This window comes from Rattus rattus, chromosome X (genome assembly GCF_011064425.1).
Source record: "Rattus rattus isolate New Zealand chromosome X, Rrattus_CSIRO_v1, whole genome shotgun sequence".
Taxonomy (NCBI): Eukaryota; Metazoa; Chordata; class Mammalia; order Rodentia; family Muridae; genus Rattus; species Rattus rattus.
In genome coordinates this window covers 95820048-95841428 of record NC_046172.1, presented here as the reverse complement: position 1 = coordinate 95841428, position 21381 = coordinate 95820048, and the positions used below count along the sequence as shown (strand labels likewise).

General features: G+C 39.4%; 1 protein-coding gene across 1 annotated transcript; it reads left to right on the top strand.

The window, feature by feature from the left end:
- Positions 1-1656: 1656 nt before the first annotated feature.
- Capn6 (calpain 6) lies at positions 1657-19489 on the top strand. Its single transcript, XM_032890346.1, has 12 exons — positions 1657-1877; positions 10794-10925; positions 12290-12498; positions 12982-13174; positions 13751-13944; positions 14164-14241; positions 14336-14522; positions 15875-15997; positions 16162-16364; positions 16879-17000; positions 17198-17334; positions 17889-19489. The coding sequence occupies exons 1-12, from the start codon at positions 1713-1715 to the stop codon at positions 18069-18071; spliced, it is 1926 nt and encodes a 641-aa protein (XP_032746237.1). The 5' UTR covers positions 1657-1712; the 3' UTR covers positions 18072-19489.
- Positions 19490-21381: the final 1892 nt, after the last annotated feature.

The following is a 21381-nucleotide window of genomic DNA, read 5'->3' as shown; positions in this document are numbered from 1 at the left end:
AAAAAAACAATTGACAATAAATAAGGCTATGGAAAAATTGTGGTTATGTTCAGTCTCTTAATTTTTAAATTAGGAGAAAGGGCATGTTCGTTACACATATCTTGCAAATAGCTTTACCATAAAATAACATCAAGAAAGTAGTTTTTATAGGTTTATGGTTTTCAAGTGGGGAAACTGTTTCATCATGAGGCAGTGGGCCACAGTACTGAAGGACATGCAAGGACCTAATTGACTGGTATTATTACTACTTTTAGAAAATAGTAAATGCAACAGAAGAGCCTGGAATACGGCTTGGTAAGTAACAAACTTGCTGTGTGGAGCTGAATTAGAATCTGCAGGACTCATAGAAAATCTAGTATAGTAGTAGAATAAATGTTGGATCCTAGTGCTTCTAAGATGGAGATATATTGTAGAAACTATAAAATATGCTCCTATACATACAAACATATATATGTGTGCATACAGGAACACTGCTTGCACGCACACCCACCCACCCACTCCACGCATACAGTGCTAATGTAGCCAATTTGGGCGTTTGTTTTATTCTTTGTCCTTGCAAATTTCATGAAACATTTTTTAGAACTCTGAACCGTAGGTTTTTGGTTTTAATTGTACTGAGCTCATAGAATCATAGGAATAAAGGTTTGATGTAGCTGACACCATAAAAATTTCACAACAGTTTTTCATTTACTACTAAATGTCAGAAGAAAAACCGTTCAGTTCATTACAAATCTATCCCTGCGGATCAAGTAATGACATAGAAAGATCTATTATCACTACAAAGCTATTTAAAAGCAAATTTGCCTTTTAAATTACCTTCATACGAACCAATTGTTAAGGATATCTGTGTGTAGAGCAGTCTGACAGACTGTGTGTGAAAAAAAACCACTATATTAATTTTGTTTAGCTATGTGGCATTTTCTTTTATTTTTTTTCCAAAGGAAAGGAAGCAATAGTGTATTATATTACTATGGGATTAAAAACCTATAGTCTGTCAAATTAGTGTAATTGAATTTCAGTCTGCCTTTTGGTTTTGGAGTCTGCAAATGATTCTACACTTTGAAGGGAACAAAAGAACATATAATCTTTCTATCTTTTTATGTATGTTTGGAGGCCATCTGCTGAGCTCTGTTTTTTACATTAGCCTTCTTGGCCAATAGTAAAACATACAAACTCTTTAAATAATAAAATGAAAGTAGGTGTGTAAACGGACTTGTTAGAATTGAAAGACGCTGTTCCCCCACCCACCCCGCACCAAATATGTAGCGCTCCAGGACACTGATTCATTCCGAACACGGTAAAGTGACTTTTTTTCCCTTCTTTATCATCAAATTTTAAAATGTACTTTTCGGAGCTGTTCCATGTCAGTAGAAATGGAAAATTACCTTTTACATTATAATGATTTATGCTTAGCTGGCAATCTTCACATCTGTTACCTATTTTCCCAGTGAGGCCATTAAAGTGCATTTTGTCCCATTTGGCAGATGAAGAAACCAAGGTCCTAAAATGGTTAGGTGCTCACCCAGGATCGACCATTTATCTGAACCTTGACTCCTCTTTTCTTGAATGCAGTGACTTTTCCTCAATCTGAAGGCTTTGGGAGGAAGCCACTGCAGCCACTGCCATTTGTGGAATTTTAGGTAATCCTCGAAAGATCTGAGAAGTTCCTCCAAAGTAACAATTTTTGTCATTCTAGACCTAGTTGGATAATAATGGGTCCTCCTCTGAAGCTCTTTAAAAACCAGAAGTACCAAGAACTGAAGCAAGACTGCATGAAGGATGGCCGACTTTTCTGTGACCCTACCTTCCTACCGGAGAATGATTCTCTGTTTTTCAACCGGCTGCTTCCAGGAAAGGTTGTGTGGAAACGTCCTCAGGTATCTCTCATTTTTTGCCCCACTTTCTGTCTCCATGATTTCCTTTTGATTCAAAACTCCACATGACCTACTATTTCATTTACACTGACTTACTAAGTAGAAAATGTGGAATTCTGTCTTCTTTCTTCCTAGCTTTCACTGTTGTTCTATTTCTCTTTGTTGAGTTATAATTAACAAATTCATATATATATATATAATATGTATGAATTACGTGATGTTTTCACACTTTTAAATGACTAACACAAAACAGCTGATGTATCATCCTCTCACCCAGAGACAATTTTAAAGTAGACTTTAGCTTGAGGGGACTAAAAATTCAGTCAATCATATAAAAAAAGGGGCAACAACAGAAAAGGAAATATACTGTGCTTATTCTTTTTAGAAATTTGAATCCGTATTGAAATCTAGAAAGAAACTATCCTCTTGTCTCTTTAGTTTGCTGCCTGTCATCTTACCTTAAAGATAACCTCAGATCAATGAAGCCAATATCCTCTTAGACAGTGGGCATCAGTGAAATGATTTCTACGTGAAGAACACAAAAGTTGCGTTGGGGAAGGGAGGCTTTGGGTCTGTTTATTAAATATCATTTGCTGTGCCATTTCAGTATTACCTAGTGGGATTCACACATAACTGCAGTCTTTCCATACCCACTAATATTAACTACTAATAGTTAGTATCGGTCTTAATGGAATATCTATGTGCTGTGTCTCAGTGCATCTCAACGGCTCTCCAGAAGCTGTATATGAACTAGATTCTGATGTATAATAAGATACAGTGATAGAATCTGGAAAATAATTAGCAACCTTGCTTTATCAAGACGTTACAACTGGACAGAAGGATAATATACTGGAGATATTTCCCAATGTTCGTGTAGGGAGATATCAGAAAGTGCAAGCTCTGGGAACTGAAGACTCTCTTTGTATGGAGATGTCTTTTAACATGTGATTGGGAACCGCCTTAGTTATCAACTCTGTGTTTGTCATTTTAAGGAACGAACAATCATTTTGTTGCTCTTGCTGCAATTTTCACTTTAAACTCCTAACTGGAATTCTAAGAGTTAATTTAGTTCATACACGTTGCCACCAGGTGGTGCCAAGATACATTGATCTCAATGTCTTTTTTTTTCCCCTGTACTTGAAGAAAGGAGTGGGCCAGCTGAAGTTGCAAGGCACCTCCTTGAATATGGTGTTTTTATGAAGAAGCAAAGGCACCAGGCTTAGATGCCCTAAAAGCTACTGTTGATTCACAAGGAACGATACTAATTCAAAGCATAAGATGGAGCTTGGAACTGGAGCTCAGCAATAAAGCCGAGATTCAGTCCTCCATATCAACAATAAGAAAAGAAAGAAAATATAAGAGTGGGGGAAATCTACATTTCTAAACCTCTAACTTGTTGACAGAGTTACAGATAATTTTATTTGCCTATAATTTTAAAAATCCAGGAAACATGAATAGAATCCGTTAACATGTTTAGGGAAGCAAAGATGTGAATGTCTTACCCATCTAAAAATAGAGAGAGAGAGAGAGAGTTTGAAGATGCAGGAGAGAGGCGACTGGTGGGGTGAAGTCCTAGAGGAAATGGAAGGATATCTGGTGGGTGGCAAAGTTGGAAGGCAACACAAAGCCATTTCCCAGATGTGAACAAAGTAGACAGCATTTCCTCTGCTGCTTCGGCTTTAGATGCATCTTCTCCCACTCTGTCTTGGCTTAGTTCTTGTATTTTGTTTTCTTCATCCACATTCTGTAGATTTAATCCTAGGTGAATTCACAGGGAGGGAAATCCCTTAATAATTACAACAATAGTCTATATTTTCTTTAAGGCAAACTATGCCCCTTCTAGAGTAAGCTTCAGTGGTAAGGACTGTGTGTGTGTGTAGAGGTGGAGAATGAACACAGGGGAGGAGCAAAAGGAATTGCATTTATGACATGCCTCGTATGGACTGGATTATGTGTTGGAATTCTCTATATATAATTTCACTTCATCTTTTCTAATCATGGTTAGCAAGGTAGGTATGTTACAAGTTCTTTGATGGAACTCATGTTCCTGGTTTTAAAAAATAGCATGGTGGAACACGCTGTTAATCCCAGCACTTGGGAGGCCAAGGCAGGCAGATCTCTGAGTTTGAGCCCAGAGCAAGTTCTAGAACAGCCAGAGCTATGCAGAGAAACTCTGTCTTCAAAAACCTAAACAAACAAACAAACAAATATAACAGGGATCTGCAACATGATTCATCAAGAAAATGTACTTGCAAGTGATCTCATAGACCTGAGTTTTGTCCCTGGAACCCACATGGTGGAAGAAGAGAAGCAATTGCCACCAGTTGTCAATCTGCTCCCCACCCCCCCACACACAAATAAATGTAGAAGCAACGAGACTGAAAGCAGTAGATGAAAAAAATCAAGTCTCCCAGGAGAAGGTAAAGATTCACTCAGGTTCCAACCTCCAGCAAGCTTTGACTCAGAACTTGACTTCAAAGCCCAAATAAGTTTTACCTCCTATCATAATATTGTTCAGGCCTCTGTTTGTTTTTCAAACATGCGTGTATGCAGCTACCTTTTAGACCATACTCACTTCCTCATTGCTGTTCTTCCATTAACAGATCCACGTACTCCCTTTGGAGAACACCGTATGAAACAGAGTTAATAAACCCAAAGGAGCAAGATACTTGAGATGTTATTGTTTGATATATCAATAAGAAGCACATAGAGTTTTTAGATCATCATGTAAAAATAAGGTTGTGGAATACTTGAGCTTTCTCTGAAAGTTATGGATTATTTTACAACTAGAATGGAGGCTAAGGTTGAGTTGAAGAATCATGCCTCCCGTCAGGAAAGCTGAGGCACAGTAATAGGCTTCTTTGAATTGACTCCAGAAGAAGAGCAGATGGGTCACTGCTTTTCATTGCTTTCTTAGGGAAATTGAGATACTGGTGTGCAGGAAAGGGTATAGACATTTCCCCATTCATAATACCACATGGCATCATACTCAACCAGGGTTTCTCTTTTTCTTGGCAAGTTTCGAAACCAACTTTCCTCCTGCTCTGTTCTCTACTTAAGTATAAGTGACTGGACCCTGAGCTACATTCTGCAGCTTTTCTAATTCTAGTTTGAGAAAAAGTCGTAATTTGTCATTCCATTGGCCCAGTCTGCAAAGAAGCTGGACTATAGGTGTGTGCAACTAAATCTGGCACTCATTTGTTTCCAGCGCTGGAGTTCAAACCCAGGCCCTTGTATATGCTCGACACGGATCTCTACCATGATACAGTTGTGTTATGTATCCCAGGATAGCCTTATACTCATAATTCTCCTGCCTCACTGATTTCAAGTGCTGGAATTATAGGCCAGTTTTACTACACCTGGCTCTGGCTTGGCTTAAAGAATCAGTAGATACACGGGAAATAAAAGATATTTTTAATTAACCAGTGGCAATTAACTATCCATACCCTCCATAGAAAAACCCTGTTTCTTTTCGATAAGACAGTGGCCTGATTTTCTCCTAGTTTTCTGGGTATTTTCCACATGCTCTTTATCTTTTTTTTACACCTGAGAACATAAATTATAGTCTTAATAATTCATGAAAAGTTAAGTTCCATGAAGTTTCAGAGTAATTGAGTCTGCAGGTACAAGTTTTAGACTGAATTTGCGTGCCAAATTCCCACAGAAATCTTTTCTCCAGTTTTTGCCAAGCACTCTGGCTTTTTTCCTGACTGACTCATACCCACCCTCAATAGTGTCCCAAAGTCAGACACATCTAATCCCTGACTTACATGAAGCAAAGCCTCATGGGAATTTGCACAGCCAGCTGTTGAAGAACAAAAGGCTCCTGCACAAGATCTTCTGTCAATTCTCATGGTCAGCTTCTAACTTCTGCAATCTACTGCCAATGACTTTGTTTTGTGTTCCTTCATGGAGTACTCTACCAACTGGTCATTTTGTTACATTGTCTGGGTTGAATGGGAGTGTAAAGAAGTACCAGGTTAAAACTATGTTCATATGAATGGCAGGGGAAATTTATGTAGGAAAACATACCAAGAAGAATATACATGCTCAGGTAAAAGATAGCCAGTGATGGAATAAGAATAGAAGCAGTACTCTTACTTTTCTAGGTTAGTAGAATTTCCATCTATTGCTGGTGAACCTTAGTCCAGTAGTTTGGACTTAGATGTCTCATGAATTTCATCTGGTGTCCAGACGTTGTGTCTTTCTCCAGAAAGCGATTCTAAGTTTTTTTTTTTTATTGTTTACCCAATCAGAGTTGAATTGGAGTTGGATAGACTTGTATGCTTTCTCCAAATGTTCTATTAATTTTAAATTCTGTATTTCAAATAGTTTTCATCTTTGTTGAAAGTACAATTCATATGACACGAAATTTACTTGTTTGAAGTGTACAGTGTGAGCATTCTTTGGTAGATTGACATGGTTGTGCAAATATTACCACAATCCAGTGGCACAAAATAGCATCAATACATTAAGTTCCCCATGTCCTGCCAAAGTGAACAGGGGAAACCCACGAGGCCTCAACGCTATGCAATCATTGATGACTGAGCAAACCTGGGAATGGGAAAGGAGCTTTTTCCCTGGGCAGCATTGAAAACATACATACGAGCCACATTATATAGATGGAACAGGTTATATTTAGGAGTGTGTGTGTGCACACATACATATATGAATGCAATGATAATCAGTGAAAAAAGAGGCCAGAAATTTGAAGGGTGTGGAGATGGATATATGGGAGAATTGGAGGGAGAATAGGGAAGGGATAAATTATATAATTGTACTATAATCTAAAAAGTGAGAAAATTAAAAATAAAAAATCTCCATGTCAATTCCTAGTAAGTTACTCCTTCCTCACTAGCTACCACTAATCTTTTATTCTATCCAGATTTTTCTATTGTGGACTTTTTCATTAAAATGTATTCTTAAAGTTATGTGGATTCTTTCATTTAGCATCTTTTTACAGGGCATCCATGTTATAGCATGTATCATGTTAGTCCTTAACATTGCCTAAAATATTCCATGAACAGATATATAAATTCTTCCCAATGAAGAATTTTTGTGTCTGTATCTGAGTCTCATCTCATACCAGAGTCCGAAGTTTCAGATATGAATATCATTGTGTAATGATTTATTTGTTTATACTGGAAGTTGAAGTTGTTCTTTTGTGTGTCTGTTTTGTTTTGTTTCATTTCTTGAGACAGGGTTTGTAGACCAGGCTGGGCTCAAACTCAGAGATCCACCTGCCTCTGCCTCCCAAGTGCTGGCATTAAAGGTGTGTCACCACCACCTGGCTGAAGTTGACCTTTTGTTGTTCTAGGTTCCATATTTCATTCTCCTTTGAAGGGAGAGAATGTTGCACTGGTGCTAAAATGCTCACATAGAAATAAAAATTCCCAGCAGGTGAAGCTAGATCACCGAGAGAGCATACAACATTGCTCTGTGGACCCAGGTCTAAAGCTCCCCTTCTGGTTCAATTTTCTGAGGATAAGATAATGGCTCCTTGGGCTATCTCACATGGCCCTCAGGTTCTGAATAGAAGTTTTATGCCAATTAGCCTCTACTCCTTCTGGAAATAGTCAATCATCAAGTACGTATTGAAGGGCTGGCCATATCTTGACCTGCTCCCCAGCTTGACTGCACACTGTGCTTTTAAAATTGCCTCCACTCTTCTGGATACTGGCTATAGAAGGACTATTTGCTATTACTGTGGTTCCTGAAGGGAACCTGAATTTCAATGGTTTCTGCCTTCAAATGTTACTTGCACAAACAGTTGCTAAAAGATTGCTAAAAGGTCTGTGTGTCATTGTTGCAAATAGAGTGAACTTTGCAGATTTAGAGATCTCATAACTGAGATTCCATCAGGAGTTTCTGGGAATAGGGATGAGGTGAGACTAATTGAAATGTCCCTCAATGAGCACCCAAGAGAATATATTTCCTAGAAAAGATCCCTTCTTTACAGAACATTTTTCTTGGGGTGATAGTATTTGGGAAGCACTCCAGTTTTTCTTATGTTCAATTTCTTAGTATTATGTATACTCTACCTAAGAAATCACTTTGCTTTGCCAAACCACTCAGTTCAAGAATCACTTCAACTGTGCCAGCACATCTGGAGCCATTAGGAACACAGCATCTTCTACATCTCTCCACTACTCTCAAGTCACCCTGATATTATGAATATGTGAGCTGTGGCCTCTCACTGAACCCCATTCTTACCACACCAGCATGGCTCAGGCTGAAATGTCCCATCTACGCTCTGCATCTCAACTTGGAGTTACAGAAAACTTCCCACAACCTTCCTTCTTTAACTTCAAAAGGAAGCTATGTGTGTCCCAATACATATTAAAAGTCACTTAAGAATGATTTCTTTTCTTTTGATCTATTGCTGGAAAATTCTCAAAGCTTCTAAGATTTGGCAAGTTTCTTCTTCTTATCTTTTCTAACCCCTTGGCTGTTTCCTGGCCTTTTAATGTACGTGCTATGGCTTTAGTAAGATTTGTTTTCTATTTGACACATCATGCTACTTGCATGTAGTACAAGAATGATTTATACATAGACACTTGAATTCTGGAAATCAATGCCTATTGGTGATTTTTTTTCTAAAACCAGGAGCTGAGAAAATCTTGCAAAAAATGGAGTTTTGAGCACAGTGTACAATTTAGGGATGGATATCTGTGGGGGAGCCCCACAATATTGTTCCCTTACACAGAATCATTCAGTGACAAGCTTAAGGAGAAAGGGGTGGGCCAGCCAAAGTCTTAAGGTCCCTTCTTTAATATTATGTGTCTTTTTTTGAAGAATTAAAAGCTTTAGGCCTAGATTCCTAGTGATTAGATAACCAGAGACTCAAGTGGCTGCCCCTATCTGATCACCCTCTTTCTTCCACTCCTTTTGATATTCTATGACTGTTACTGTGTCTTAAAATCAACTTTTAGGAGTTCGACACAAAAATTTAAAGTAATATAAGATAGTATAGTGTGCTCTTGATAATAACTATATCCAGTTCATACAAAGAGGACAATAATCATCCAGTCCCTCATTTTGAATATGCCTGTGTGTCTCTTTGCTCCCTTATGTGAATAGAAGATTACACATTAAAAATTTTGACCAGGTGTGGACTCCTGCTCATCTAAAGTAAAAATATTGCAAAGTAACTCCAAACCATAGTACCTCTTCATAAAACTAGCAGTTTGCCTTGAAATGTATAAACACTCACTTGGCTGATTTCTACACTAGGAAACAATCCTATGTTTCATCTGCATCTGAGAAATTGGGGCAGAACTTCATATCTTGCTCCAAATAAAGTGACAATGTCTGGCCAAGGGAGGTGCAATGATGCTTCTTAATGTCATCTTAGAAAAAGCAGAGAAATGGAGAGAGGATTCATCAGGATCTGACTCGCCCAATGCACCTGCTCTGTGCTCGGTAAATGAAAATAAAAAGCCGCTGAGAACCTGTAAACTATTTAGCATGATAGAAGTAGTCTTCCAAGAGAAAAGGCAGTGATAAGGCACCAGACAAGCATCTTAGACAAAAACAACCAGAAAATCTAAAGCTGACCCACCTAACCAGCTCCTTTTGGCAGATTGATGCACAATTAATCTTCACTTTGGATGTGTCTCTGCCCACAGTGCTTACTTCTTTCCAGAACTATCTTGGCTTTGAATAGATATATGGAATGCTTCATTCTGTAGATCAAGCCCTTCAAGAAGAATTACATCCATTAAAAAAATAGACATTATGCACCAGAAAAATATAGCTGTTTCTGTTTAATAATTTTAAAGAGTGTGCACATAGATTTTCTTTCCATTTGCACCTGGGATTTATTTCATCAAGATATGTAGATTGTCAACTTACAGGCCAATAACCGCTTCCCTGAAAATGTTTCCATTTATCAGGATTTAATTGGGATTTGCTGTCTTTGAAATCTGCCAGTGCTGATGATCTGAGCCACATCATGACTGCAATTATGTGACGTCCTGTAGTTCTTTGCTTATGGCCGTTTCTTTATCTGCTATGCATCAACGTTTCTCCCCTGTCCATCGGGTAGTCAACTCAAGCACTCAGTCACTCACTCTCGTATCCAGTCCACCACCAGATGAACTTTGCGGATCCTTTTTCTCTAGGCACTGAACATACTTCCAAAGTAGCTCCATTTTGTTTTCATTACGTTTTGTTGTAGTTGCATTATTTGGCTTTCATTTTTCCTACTGACGGTAGGGACGACCCAGCTAATGACATTGAAGTAAAGATACATATGTAATGCCCCTAACAAATACTGTTCCTACTATCTGGTCAGGTACTTTTAGAATATGCCCCATGGGAAGAGTTTCCGTTGAAATATATGCCTGTGAATGGTCTATTAACACCTGCTATTAATGTTGCTGTCATTTATATTCATACAAAGGTGAGGGTTGGGAAAACTGGTTGTCATGGAAACTACCTGGCTTTCTGTTAGAAAGGACTTCCTGTATGGTCTCCTCACTCATTTTCCTAGAGAAGCAGATGCATGAATGTTCACCTCGATCAGACCTTGTGTCTTAAAGGTAGTCACCCTTCCACAAGCACGGAGACTTCAGGGAAATTTCATCTCAACAAAACTGAGATCAGAATGCAGCATGCAAAGCCTTAGCTCTAGTCTTCCCGTGTTCGCTGTTGTGGTGGAAATGCCAATGACAAAGGCCGTCCTATCTTACCTCATTCTCTCCTTCCATTTCTTTCCTCATTCTCCCCATAAGGTCTTTTCTCTGTGCATAGGCTATCCACAGCTTTTTGTTTATACTAGAAATCTCCCCAACCTTTCCTTTATAAACACCCTAGCCTCACACAACCCCATCTCCTCTGTAAAGGCTTAGCTGAGCTTCTAGCTACTCTTGAAATCTCATCCCTGACTCCTGCATAACCAATTACTGTATCCCCCAGGACATTTCTGATGACCCCCATCTGATTGTGGGCAACATTAGCAACCACCAGCTGATCCAGGGAAGACTGGGGAACAAGGCAATGATTTCTGCATTTTCCTGTTTGGCTGTTCAGGAGCCACACTGGACAAAGGTAGTATACCCTTTCTCTGGAATCGTAATCTATTTCTGCCTTCTTCTTGAATAATTTGACAGAAAAGAAATCAGCTCCTAACTTTTTGAGATCGTTCTACTTCTCAAAAACAGAAGTAGGTAACTTATTTCCATGGTAAGAATTTTTACAAATAAAAACAAGCTGAGATTTACAGTGAAAATCCATGTACGCTAGATTCTAACAATGACATTTTGCATAATAACTTTGTCGCACATGCCAGTTGCTCACTTGCTGTCATTTGTCATGCTGTGACTCAGTATTTCTTCATATACTATATTCTTTGTACCAACTTGTTATGAAGCCAGTAGGAGCCGTGGAGTCATTAACACATAGGTACATAACAGAAAAGGTAAAAAAGGTAGTAAAGGATCCTTGAAAGGTGCTTAGAAATTATTAAAAGTACAAAACTTCCTCCTTACTATTCAGGTAAAATTCAAAACAAGAAAGAACATTTTATTTAGGACAATGAACAAGTTCCAATAGAAATGGATTTGAATATTTATAATGCGATAGTTATAAAAACAGAATTCCAAAATTTTATTTTTATTAATGGCATGACAAAATCTGTATTATGTTGAATAAATCTATGAAACTACATGAAGCTCTAGATAGGCAAACCAGAGTAAGAATTGCATCTGTATTGGTTTTAATTTTTAAGATTTATTTGGTTTATTTTATTGCTTATTTATGAGAATGGGTACAGTATGTATATGTGGATGCATTCTGTGTGCAAGCGTTAAGGCTAGAGAGGGCATTTTTTTGCACTCTTGACCTCTTGACCTACTTATCTTGAGGCAGGATCTATCTCTGAAGCCAGAAGTCATGGTTTCTCCATTAATATGGAGGCCATCACGTCCCCTGAATCTTCTGTTTCTCCCATCTGAGGAGCTGGGGGCACAAGCATTTACAGAGACACCAGGCTTGTTACTTGGGTGCTGGGATCTGAACTCTAGTACTGATGATTAAGGAGTAAATGAACTATCTCTCCAATCCTGATATTACTTTTAAATGTCTTGTTCATGTATTTAAACATTTGATTATGAATCTATGTAGATAGTCTCTTATCTAGTTTACTGATTATCTATGGGGACTCCTCTGACGTTCTCTCCAGTATCCTATGCATTTAGGATGGGAATAGCAGATATGGTAATATCACACATAGCAAAGCTGACCTGTGGAAACAGAAGTTGTGGGAAAAAAAATGCCACACCTTAGGCTTTTCTAACCTAGACTCAAAAGCAAGTTTCTGTTTGCTATATGGTTTTCTTAGGACTTCACTATAATCTCTACATCTGGATATAGCCTTGTGAGTAATATTTGACTAAATGTTCTTATTCTTCTAGGCAATTCCCAACCATAAGGAACAGGAATGGGATCCTCGGAAGCCAGAAAAATATGCTGGAATCTTTCGCTTCCGTTTCTGGCACTTTGGAGAGTGGACTGAGGTGGTGATTGATGACTTGCTTCCCACCATCAATGGAGATCTGGTCTTCTCATTCTCCACCTCCATGAATGAGTTTTGGAATGCTCTACTGGAAAAAGCATATGCAAAGTAAGGAGGGAGTTGACGGGTCGGTGGTTATGATACAGGAGGAAAGAAAGATTATATTTGTCATTGGGCACTCACTCTGCCCTATTCAACCCCACAGTTAAAGTTGGCTGCAGATCAGTAAGATTAAAGACCTTTCATTAACCCTGGGCCAGCCTCTCTAAACTCATAGATTCTTTGGTTTCTGTTAAATCCTGTCTCCTATGGAAATTTCAGTTTGTTAACCTGAAATTCAAATGGAATTCTCACCTCCTTTAAACCTTGCCTGTCATCTGCCTGTAGGAAGAACTTTCCACATGGACTAGCATTTATCAACATAGCCTAAGCCTAGAAAATTTTAATTGTAATCTCAAAATATTTCCTACTATGTATCCAGAGAAAAATCAGCTGGTAGAGGCTGAGCAAGAATTGCTTTAATTTTTGGGAGCATGTTGCCCTTGATCTGGATAACTGATTTATTCGAGATAACTGCATACTTGCTTTCAGGCTTCTGGGCTGTTATGAGGCTTTGGATGGTCTGACCATCACTGATATCATCATGGACTTCACGGGCACATTGGCTGAAATCATTGACATGCAGAAAGGACGCTACACCGATCTTGTTGAAGAGAAGTACAAGCTGTTTGGAGAACTGTACAAAACGTTCACCAAAGGAGGTCTAATTTCCTGCTCCATTGAGGTTTGCATTCACCCTAAACAATCACTCTATGTTCACATCTGGCACAAAAGATAACAAAATTTAGCAGGGAGCGTTGTATTTAACCCAGAAACCCGCAAAAAGAGCCAATAATGGATCTCAGAAAGCTAACATAGGCATGAAGAACTAACTGGCTTAGAGATTGAGGAGTGTTAATTTTTTTATCCCTTTGAACCAGTTGTTCCATTGAGGGCCAAGGCACCATCAAAGGTGATGTAAATAGCTTTTGGTAAACTATTGCTATCATCTTGGCTCCTGGACACTGAAGTTATAACTGTTCCCTCAAAGAATGAATCTGCTGTACCACCTTTTTTTTTTTAAGTCACAGTTCATGGGTCAGTGATTTTTTGAATTTGAATTTTTAAAGTACGTTGTTATGTTACATTATTTTCCCTCTTTCACTTGCTTTTGTGCTAGATTATACATTAGGATCAAATTTTCATCTGCACAGGGAGAACTTGAATCAATCATACTGGGATGAAACAACCAAGATAGGAGGGGATCCAGAACTTGGCTTTCCCAATCCCTATGCCCATATTTATCTTTATTTGCTACCAGTCTCCCAGCCAGGAAGAACAAGAAGTTGAAACAGACTGGGGTCTACTGAAGGGTTATACCTACACCATGACTGATATTCGCAAGCTCCGTCTTAGCGAAAGACTTGTGGAAGTCTTCAGTACTGAGAAGCTGTATATGGTTCGCCTAAGGAACCCATTGGGAAGACAAGAATGGAGCGGCCCCTGGAGTGAAATGTGAGTGATATTTCACTTTCACTGTTACATATCCTAAGCTCTGTAGTTCTCCCAAAGCTATCCCTCTAGATTGCTAATGCGCAATCAAATAACAGAGACATTTCTGATCTGCAATCCAGCCAGAGATAAAATAAAGTAAGCCTAGTCACCATGCATTCTCTTCTTTTGACATCCTGGCAAGCATAATGGCTTATTCTTCTATTCTTTATTTGCTTTTAGTTCGGAAGAGTGGCAGCAACTGACTGTAACAGATCGCAAGAACCTGGGGCTTGTTATGTCTGATGATGGAGAATTTTGGTGAGAAATCTTTCTGCAACTAGGGATTTGAGTCTCTTATTAGAAATGCATATTAAGTACTATTTTCATTGCTTTTGCTATTCCTTCCATTTAGGATGAGTCTGGAAGATTTTTGCCACAACTTTCACAAACTGAATGTCTGCCGCAATGTGAATAACCCTGTTTTCGGTCGCAAGGAGCTGGAATCAGTGGTGGGATGTTGGACTGTGGATGATGACCCTCTGATGAACCGATCGGGAGGTTGCTATAACAACCGCGATACCTTCCTGCAGAATCCTCAGGTTAGAGTCAATTATTGTCCTTTGCCTCCAAGCTATGCAGCCAGTAAGAATCAGATCTCACTTTGCTCCTCTCTGGAGTATTCATTTAGCATCAGGTTTTCAAATCTATTGCATAATACTCACCAACCACGATCCCGAGAGATTGACTCAGATGCTTGTAAGACCCAGAAGACAAGGTCTCTTTGCAGAAACTTATCTTGGTAGCATTTTCAAATCTGAATCGGTTTCTCCAGTTGCCTCTCTCTGAATGTTCCAACTTAACTCGTATTTTCTGGTGATGGTCTCAACACAACAGAGTGGGGATCTCCTTCCAGATGCTGTCTCAGTTCTTTCTCATTTGTCTTTACTGCCTAATTGTTCACCAGATACATCACACACATCATATCTTGTAGTCCTTTTCATGTAGATTACCCTTCTGAAAACCGTCATTATGACCTGTTTTTTCTCTTGGAGAATGAGGTCATTTTCCCCCTCAGGATTTAAATCATTGCCTTGTCAGGTTCTACTTCATTCTATTTACCACCATACTCATATGTCTGATCAGGCACATTCCAAGAAAACAACAAGACTCTCTCAAGCACCCCAAGACTGAATTTGAATAGTCTGTATGAAGATGTCCTAAAGCAGCATAGCAGACATAACTCTGCCTCACTGTCCATGAGCTCTTCTTTCTATAGATCTCATTGCCTAGGCATTTTGGAGAACAATATGGTTCAGAAAACTGGCTTACTTAATTTTAAAAATTATAATTTTCTTTTCCCTTTCCATCTTAATTACCCTTCAAGAAACTTTATTATCGTTACTCATTCCCTCTGTAGGATTGTTTCAGATACCTACCAAGTACCTGTACCAAACTTGGAGAATGGCTTCTCTGTAGGTATCTAGACAAGATTGACCTTTGGGGGCCCTTGCCTGGGTTGCTCAAATGTCTGGGTTGGTTTTATGATTCTACCCAGGGCTGTGTGGCAAAGTCTAGTTGAGTGGACTAGGAATGCTTTCTGTCTTTATGAATTCTGAAATGTTTCTGCATATAGCTTTAAACACAAGGGTATAATAACAGGAAGAAATGAATAACTTATCAGGAACATACATATTAAAACCTACCCTCCTTGGCACCAAAGCCCTAAAAATAGTTTTCAGTACATGCCAGATGCCATAGGGAGAAGCAAGTAGAATGATCTTTACTTAGTAGTGAATTAATTTTCTATTACATCATTGTCTGGTCAAGAGTAAAGCCCAGAAATTAACCCGAGACTCTGCTCCCCATAAAAGAATTTTGGTCCACAAAATTTCAGCTAGTTTATCTTAAATGGAATTGCTCATTCATCTCTTTGATGGCCCCTTTCCCTCAGTACATCTTCACTGTGCCTGAGGATGGGCATAAGGTCATCATGTCACTGCAGCAGAAGGATCTACGCACTTACCGCCGAATGGGAAGACCTGACAATTACATCATTGGTTTTGAGCTCTTCAAGGTAAGAACAGCATTTGGAGCAGAAAGAATGCGAGCATTTAGAGTCTAAGTTAGGAGATTTTAGGGTTAAGAGAATTATGAAGAAGAAGAGAGCAGAAGTGGGACCTTCTACTAGAAAAACTCTGATTTTAACAGAATGCACTGCTTCATCTTCTTTGCTCCTAGGTGGAGATGAACCGAAGATTCCGCCTTCATCACCTGTATATTCAGGAGCGAGCTGGGACTTCCACCTATATCGACACCCGTACCGTGTTTCTGAGCAAGTATCTGAAGAAGGGCAACTATGTTCTTGTTCCAACTATGTTCCAGCATGGCCGTACCAGTGAATTTCTACTGAGGATCTTCTCGGAAGTGCCTGTCCAGCTCAGGTCCAATTTTATTGTGATGCTCTTCTAGCCCTTGCTCCCTTCTTTCAATTCGCAGCCCATATTCCCCTATGCATATACTCTTTAAGACAATATGCTCAAGTCAGACCTCACTAATAGACAGGAAGGCGGTGAAAATATTTCTCAGAGTGGAGCTACGGAAAAATCCTCCAATGGAGATCTGAGATTTAGAGTTTTGATCTGGCATTTAAGGGGAGAGGGCCAGTCTCTTAAGCTCTACTGCTTGTATTTTATCTTCAGTTCTCAGATGGGTTCTATCTGCTTTTGAGATGCTGGCACTCTTCCTTGATTCTCTATCTTGTTCTCTGTGCTGGGGATCCTAAGCTACTGCTCTCTCCAGCTGTACCAACTCTAGTCTTGAAGTCCCATAAACCAGAGTAAAAAGAGCACCCTCAAAAGACATAAGTCACATTCCGGGAGCAATGGGATAGGTCACCCAGCTTCTTATGAGTTTCATTTCATCATGAGGTAACACTTCTTTTTATTAATGTTCTAGGGAACTGACATTGGACATGCCCAAGATGTCTTGCTGGAACCTGGCACGTGGCTACCCAAAGGTGGTTACCCAGATCACTGTCCACAGTGCTGAGGGCCTGGAGAAGAAGTATGCCAACGAAAGTAAGGACTGCACATATAGTTAGAAAACATTGTCTGCATTTATTATCTCCATTGATATTTCCAATCTGGAGATTTCATCCTTAGTAGAGAACAGAATTGGACTTTATAAAATCATAGCCTCTTGCCTCTTTAGGGAAGAAACTTAATCACTGGGTTTCAAAAGCAAAACAAAAACAAAAAAGGTCACTTTCTTACAGCTGTAAATCCATATCTGATCATCAAATGTGGAAAGGAAGAAGTCCGTTCTCCTGTCCAGAAGAACACTGTGCATGCCATTTTTGACACCCAGGCCATTTTCTATCGAAGGACCACTGACATTCCTATTATCATCCAGGTAAGACTGAACAGGGACCTTGGGGAGTTTATGTTCTCTACCACATACTGACTTCTCCCAAGCACATCACATTTGGAGGATGCAGAGCAAAGGCTAGCTATTATGTATTTGAATGTATTCAGAACATTTCTCCATAAGCAAAACACCAACTTCAGCATTGACCTTTGACATAAAGCCCTTGACTTTATTTCCCATAGGCAGAAGATCATATGCTCATGAGTATACTTGTGAACATGTGTACTCTAAAGTCCCATGAAAGGAAGTATTTGCTAGTTCTGTTAACTCCTATATGCTAGGTCAATATGGGTAATGCCAGTCTGACAGTATTTCTGGCTTAATACTTCTGGTAAGCTGCTTTTATGTAACAAAGCCACGAATGAAAAATGATCCTTAATCTACTTTCATCTGTATTGTTGGGGGAACATTATCTTCTTAATCAAAAGACTATCAGGAAAAGATAAATATGTCACTTGATATATATACATCCTAGATGTCACTAGATGCATCGGTCTTAGTGGATTGTTGAGACTCACTTCCTTGATTTGTCTCTTCAGGTCTGGAATAGCAGAAAATTCTGTGATCAGTTCCTGGGGCAGGTTACTCTGGATGCTGACCCCAGTGACTGCCGTGATCTGAAATCTCTGTACCTGCGTAAGAAGGGTGGTCCCACGGCCAAAGTCAAGCAAGGCCACATCAGCTTCAAAGTTATCTCTAGCGATGATCTCACTGAGCTCTAAGTATGCATCATCAGAGAGTCGTGCCAGCGTTCCATCATCTGTCAGGCACCAGGTCTTAACCAAGATTCACAATTACTGAAATTCCACACATTTATTAACGTTTTCTCTTTTCCGATATTTCCCATACCTCCTGATCCAAGTAGCATCAGTAGCTACAGAACCTATATACCTCCAGCAGCTGGATAGGGGAGGTGACAATCCCATCTGGAGATCATACACACACACGTTTACTGAGAAAAGATCTTTAGGGCTTCCAGGGGTGTGAATCATATGGGACAATAAGAATCTGACCAGCCTACATGTGTCTTTGCTGTTTCCACCTGCTCAGCATATCTTCCCTGTAGGGCATGTTGGTGAAGGAGAGAGGTGATCAAGGCCAAGCTGGTCTAGCCTGACATCTCAGCTCCGAACTGACACTACAGATTTATCAGCAACATTTCACCAGTAGCCAGAGCTGACTTTTACCAGTCCCAACCCTATGTCATCATCACCACCACCACCACCTCTGGAAAGTGTGGTCCTGCCCTAACTCAAGTAACTCCCCCACAGTGTTTTACCTTCATGTTGAGGAAGCTTCCTAGGTGCTTAATCAAGAGCTGGAGTTCAATGCACCCGAGACAGTGAGAAGGGCTTGAACTTTAGTCATTTGGAAGCCAGCTGTGTGCCATAAGAGGGAGAAGTTGAAGAAGCTGCAGTGGGAGACAAAGCCTCTGTCCCCCACCCATCCACACACACCTACACTCACACACGCGCAGGTAAGCGCGCACGAACTACCATTCAGTCAGTGGGCAAGAATAAGGACTAGTGAAGAATCATGCACACCAAAAGATGGACGAATCTATTCAGTTATAGGACAGCCAGTTTGGGGTCCCTGACTACAATGTGAAACCTCTTGCTGCTGCTAGATTTACAAACAAGCCCATTGCCTGGTGCTTCCTAATATCATTGGTACTGAAAACTCTATATGGGAACTTGAGAGTCTGGGAACCACCCAGACCCCCCCAGGCTTTTCCCTCTGTTCAGAAGCTCCACTCCCCAGGGGTTTGCTTTTCAGTGTGTCTACAAAATTTCCTGTGAACCAGTCATTATATGTTCTTCCCTTCATCCTCATCTGTCAGTATTCTGCCCCTATTCAAGGCCCAGCATAAATTCCACCTCCTCCATGAAGTTCTTTCACATCTTTTCCCCAAGCCCCACCTCCACCAATATTTCAGTGCTTCTGCAATGACAAAAAAAAACATAGTTGTAGTATTTAGTTTAGTTCAGCATGCACTCATTTAAAAATAACATTTTGTAGCTCTCTCCTTTTTAACTTACTCATTTTCTACCACATTTTGCAGTCTTTGTAACTTTTACAGTGCCTTTGCCACACTGCCTTACAAACAAAATCACAATAAAGTTCATATTCAATAAACTGACCAGTCTTGACTAGTTAATGGTACCAGAGAAATGGCAAGGGTGATTATCTATCAAGACATGCTTCAGAGCTATGTAAACCTGTAGCCCAGGGGTAAGTCTGATGATTTCAGTCCTAACCAAAATCATCCCTTTATGATGTGGAAACTTCCTAAGTTTTTAATTAAAAGCTAGAGTTCAGTGAGATTGAGATTGTAAGAGCCTGAGATCAGTTGCATTCTGATGGTACAGTTGTTTCAGTAGATGGTGGAGGATTGGTAGAATTGTGAAGGGCTTTCTATTTTTAGGGTCATGATTGGGGATACATGCTATTGAACCCTTCCTGGAGCTATCCTCAAGACTAAAGCTGTCCAAAGGAAGATCTCCTAATGAGGAAAACAATACTCTTCTTCCTAAGTCTTTTTCTAAGTTAAACAGATGTGCAGTCTTTGACTTATTTGCTTGCACACTTAATCTGCAATCTGCTCATCCCAGGACAGGCTAGGAGAGAAGTTCTCCACATTTTCCTTAAACTATGACCTTGATTTAAGCATATATCTCTCCAGGGAAGGGGTCTTACTCAGCAAAACAACTTTGAAAGACAGTCCTCATTGTTGTTCATTATGATGTAATCCTAGAACACACTATAGGTTTAGTGTTTAGTTTTATTAGAAATGATGATAATGTAATCATTCTATATGGTCACCAGATGGCACTATGATATTATAATTAAGGTCAAAGACACACCACTCTTAAGTATGAAAGTTTTTCTCAAATTACAAGAGAGAGAAATCAAACCTTTTGAGTATCTATTGTGCATTTTGTCCTATGTTCAACTCTTCATGAATGAAATTTTATTTTATTGTCCATACAAAGCCCCATCATTCTTCCTTATTTAAGATAAACAAGATAAAGAAAAGAGATATGAAAGAACTTGCCCACAGTTACTCAGCTAGTAAGGGACAGGTTACAGAAAATAACCCTTTGACTATCAAACCTGGGCCCATTTTAATGAAAATAGGCTGCACATCATAAAATGATATTTCATGTTATCGGTGGTATATCATCAACTCGGCATCAAGAATGGAGCAAAAGGCGTGCTAAATATGTGTTCTTGAAATCTTAATTCCCAATTGACATTTCATATATATTTTTAATGTTTAAGGAGATTTGCATAAATGTCTTAAAGACATATTGGAATGAATTTATGCAGGGTAGAATAATTGTGCTGAGTGAAAAAAGCTGGAGTGCTTGATTTCATCCATGTAAAATCTAGGGAAAGCAAGCTACTAAGATGATAGATTAGCACATTCTTCATTTGCTGGGAGGTAAGGAAGGGAAGAAAGGAGGATAGACAGCCTGAGTAAATGAATTCAAGGCAGCTTGCTACAGAACTCCTCCCTGTGCTTATTGTGTGCAGCACTATTCACAATAGTCACATTACACAGTTAGCATCTTGATTGCTGTGCTGACGATCTTCTGAGTATATGCAATTTTCTGGGTTCAACTAAATATTGCTGAAAATGAATGTTTATAACGTGAAGCCTCATAGTCATTTCACACTCCCTCGGTGCTATTTTGAAGTTCAGACACGTATATCTAAATACATTACAAGCTCAAATGGGTGCAGGAGAGACGGCTCAGTCAGTAAGAGTGCTTCCTACTCTTCAAGGGGACCCTTGTTTGAATCATAGAACCATATCAGATAGCTGACACTCTCCTCCTGTAACTTTCCTGTTTTATAGGACCTACTGTCATCTTCTAGATTCTGCTGGAATTGCATGCATGTGGTGCACATGTATACCTGCAGGCAAAACACTCACATACGTACAAATAATACTAAATTAATTCAAAAGTAATTAAAGTTTCAGGACTGGAAATAGCTCTGTGTGTGTGTGTGTGTGTGTGTGTGTTG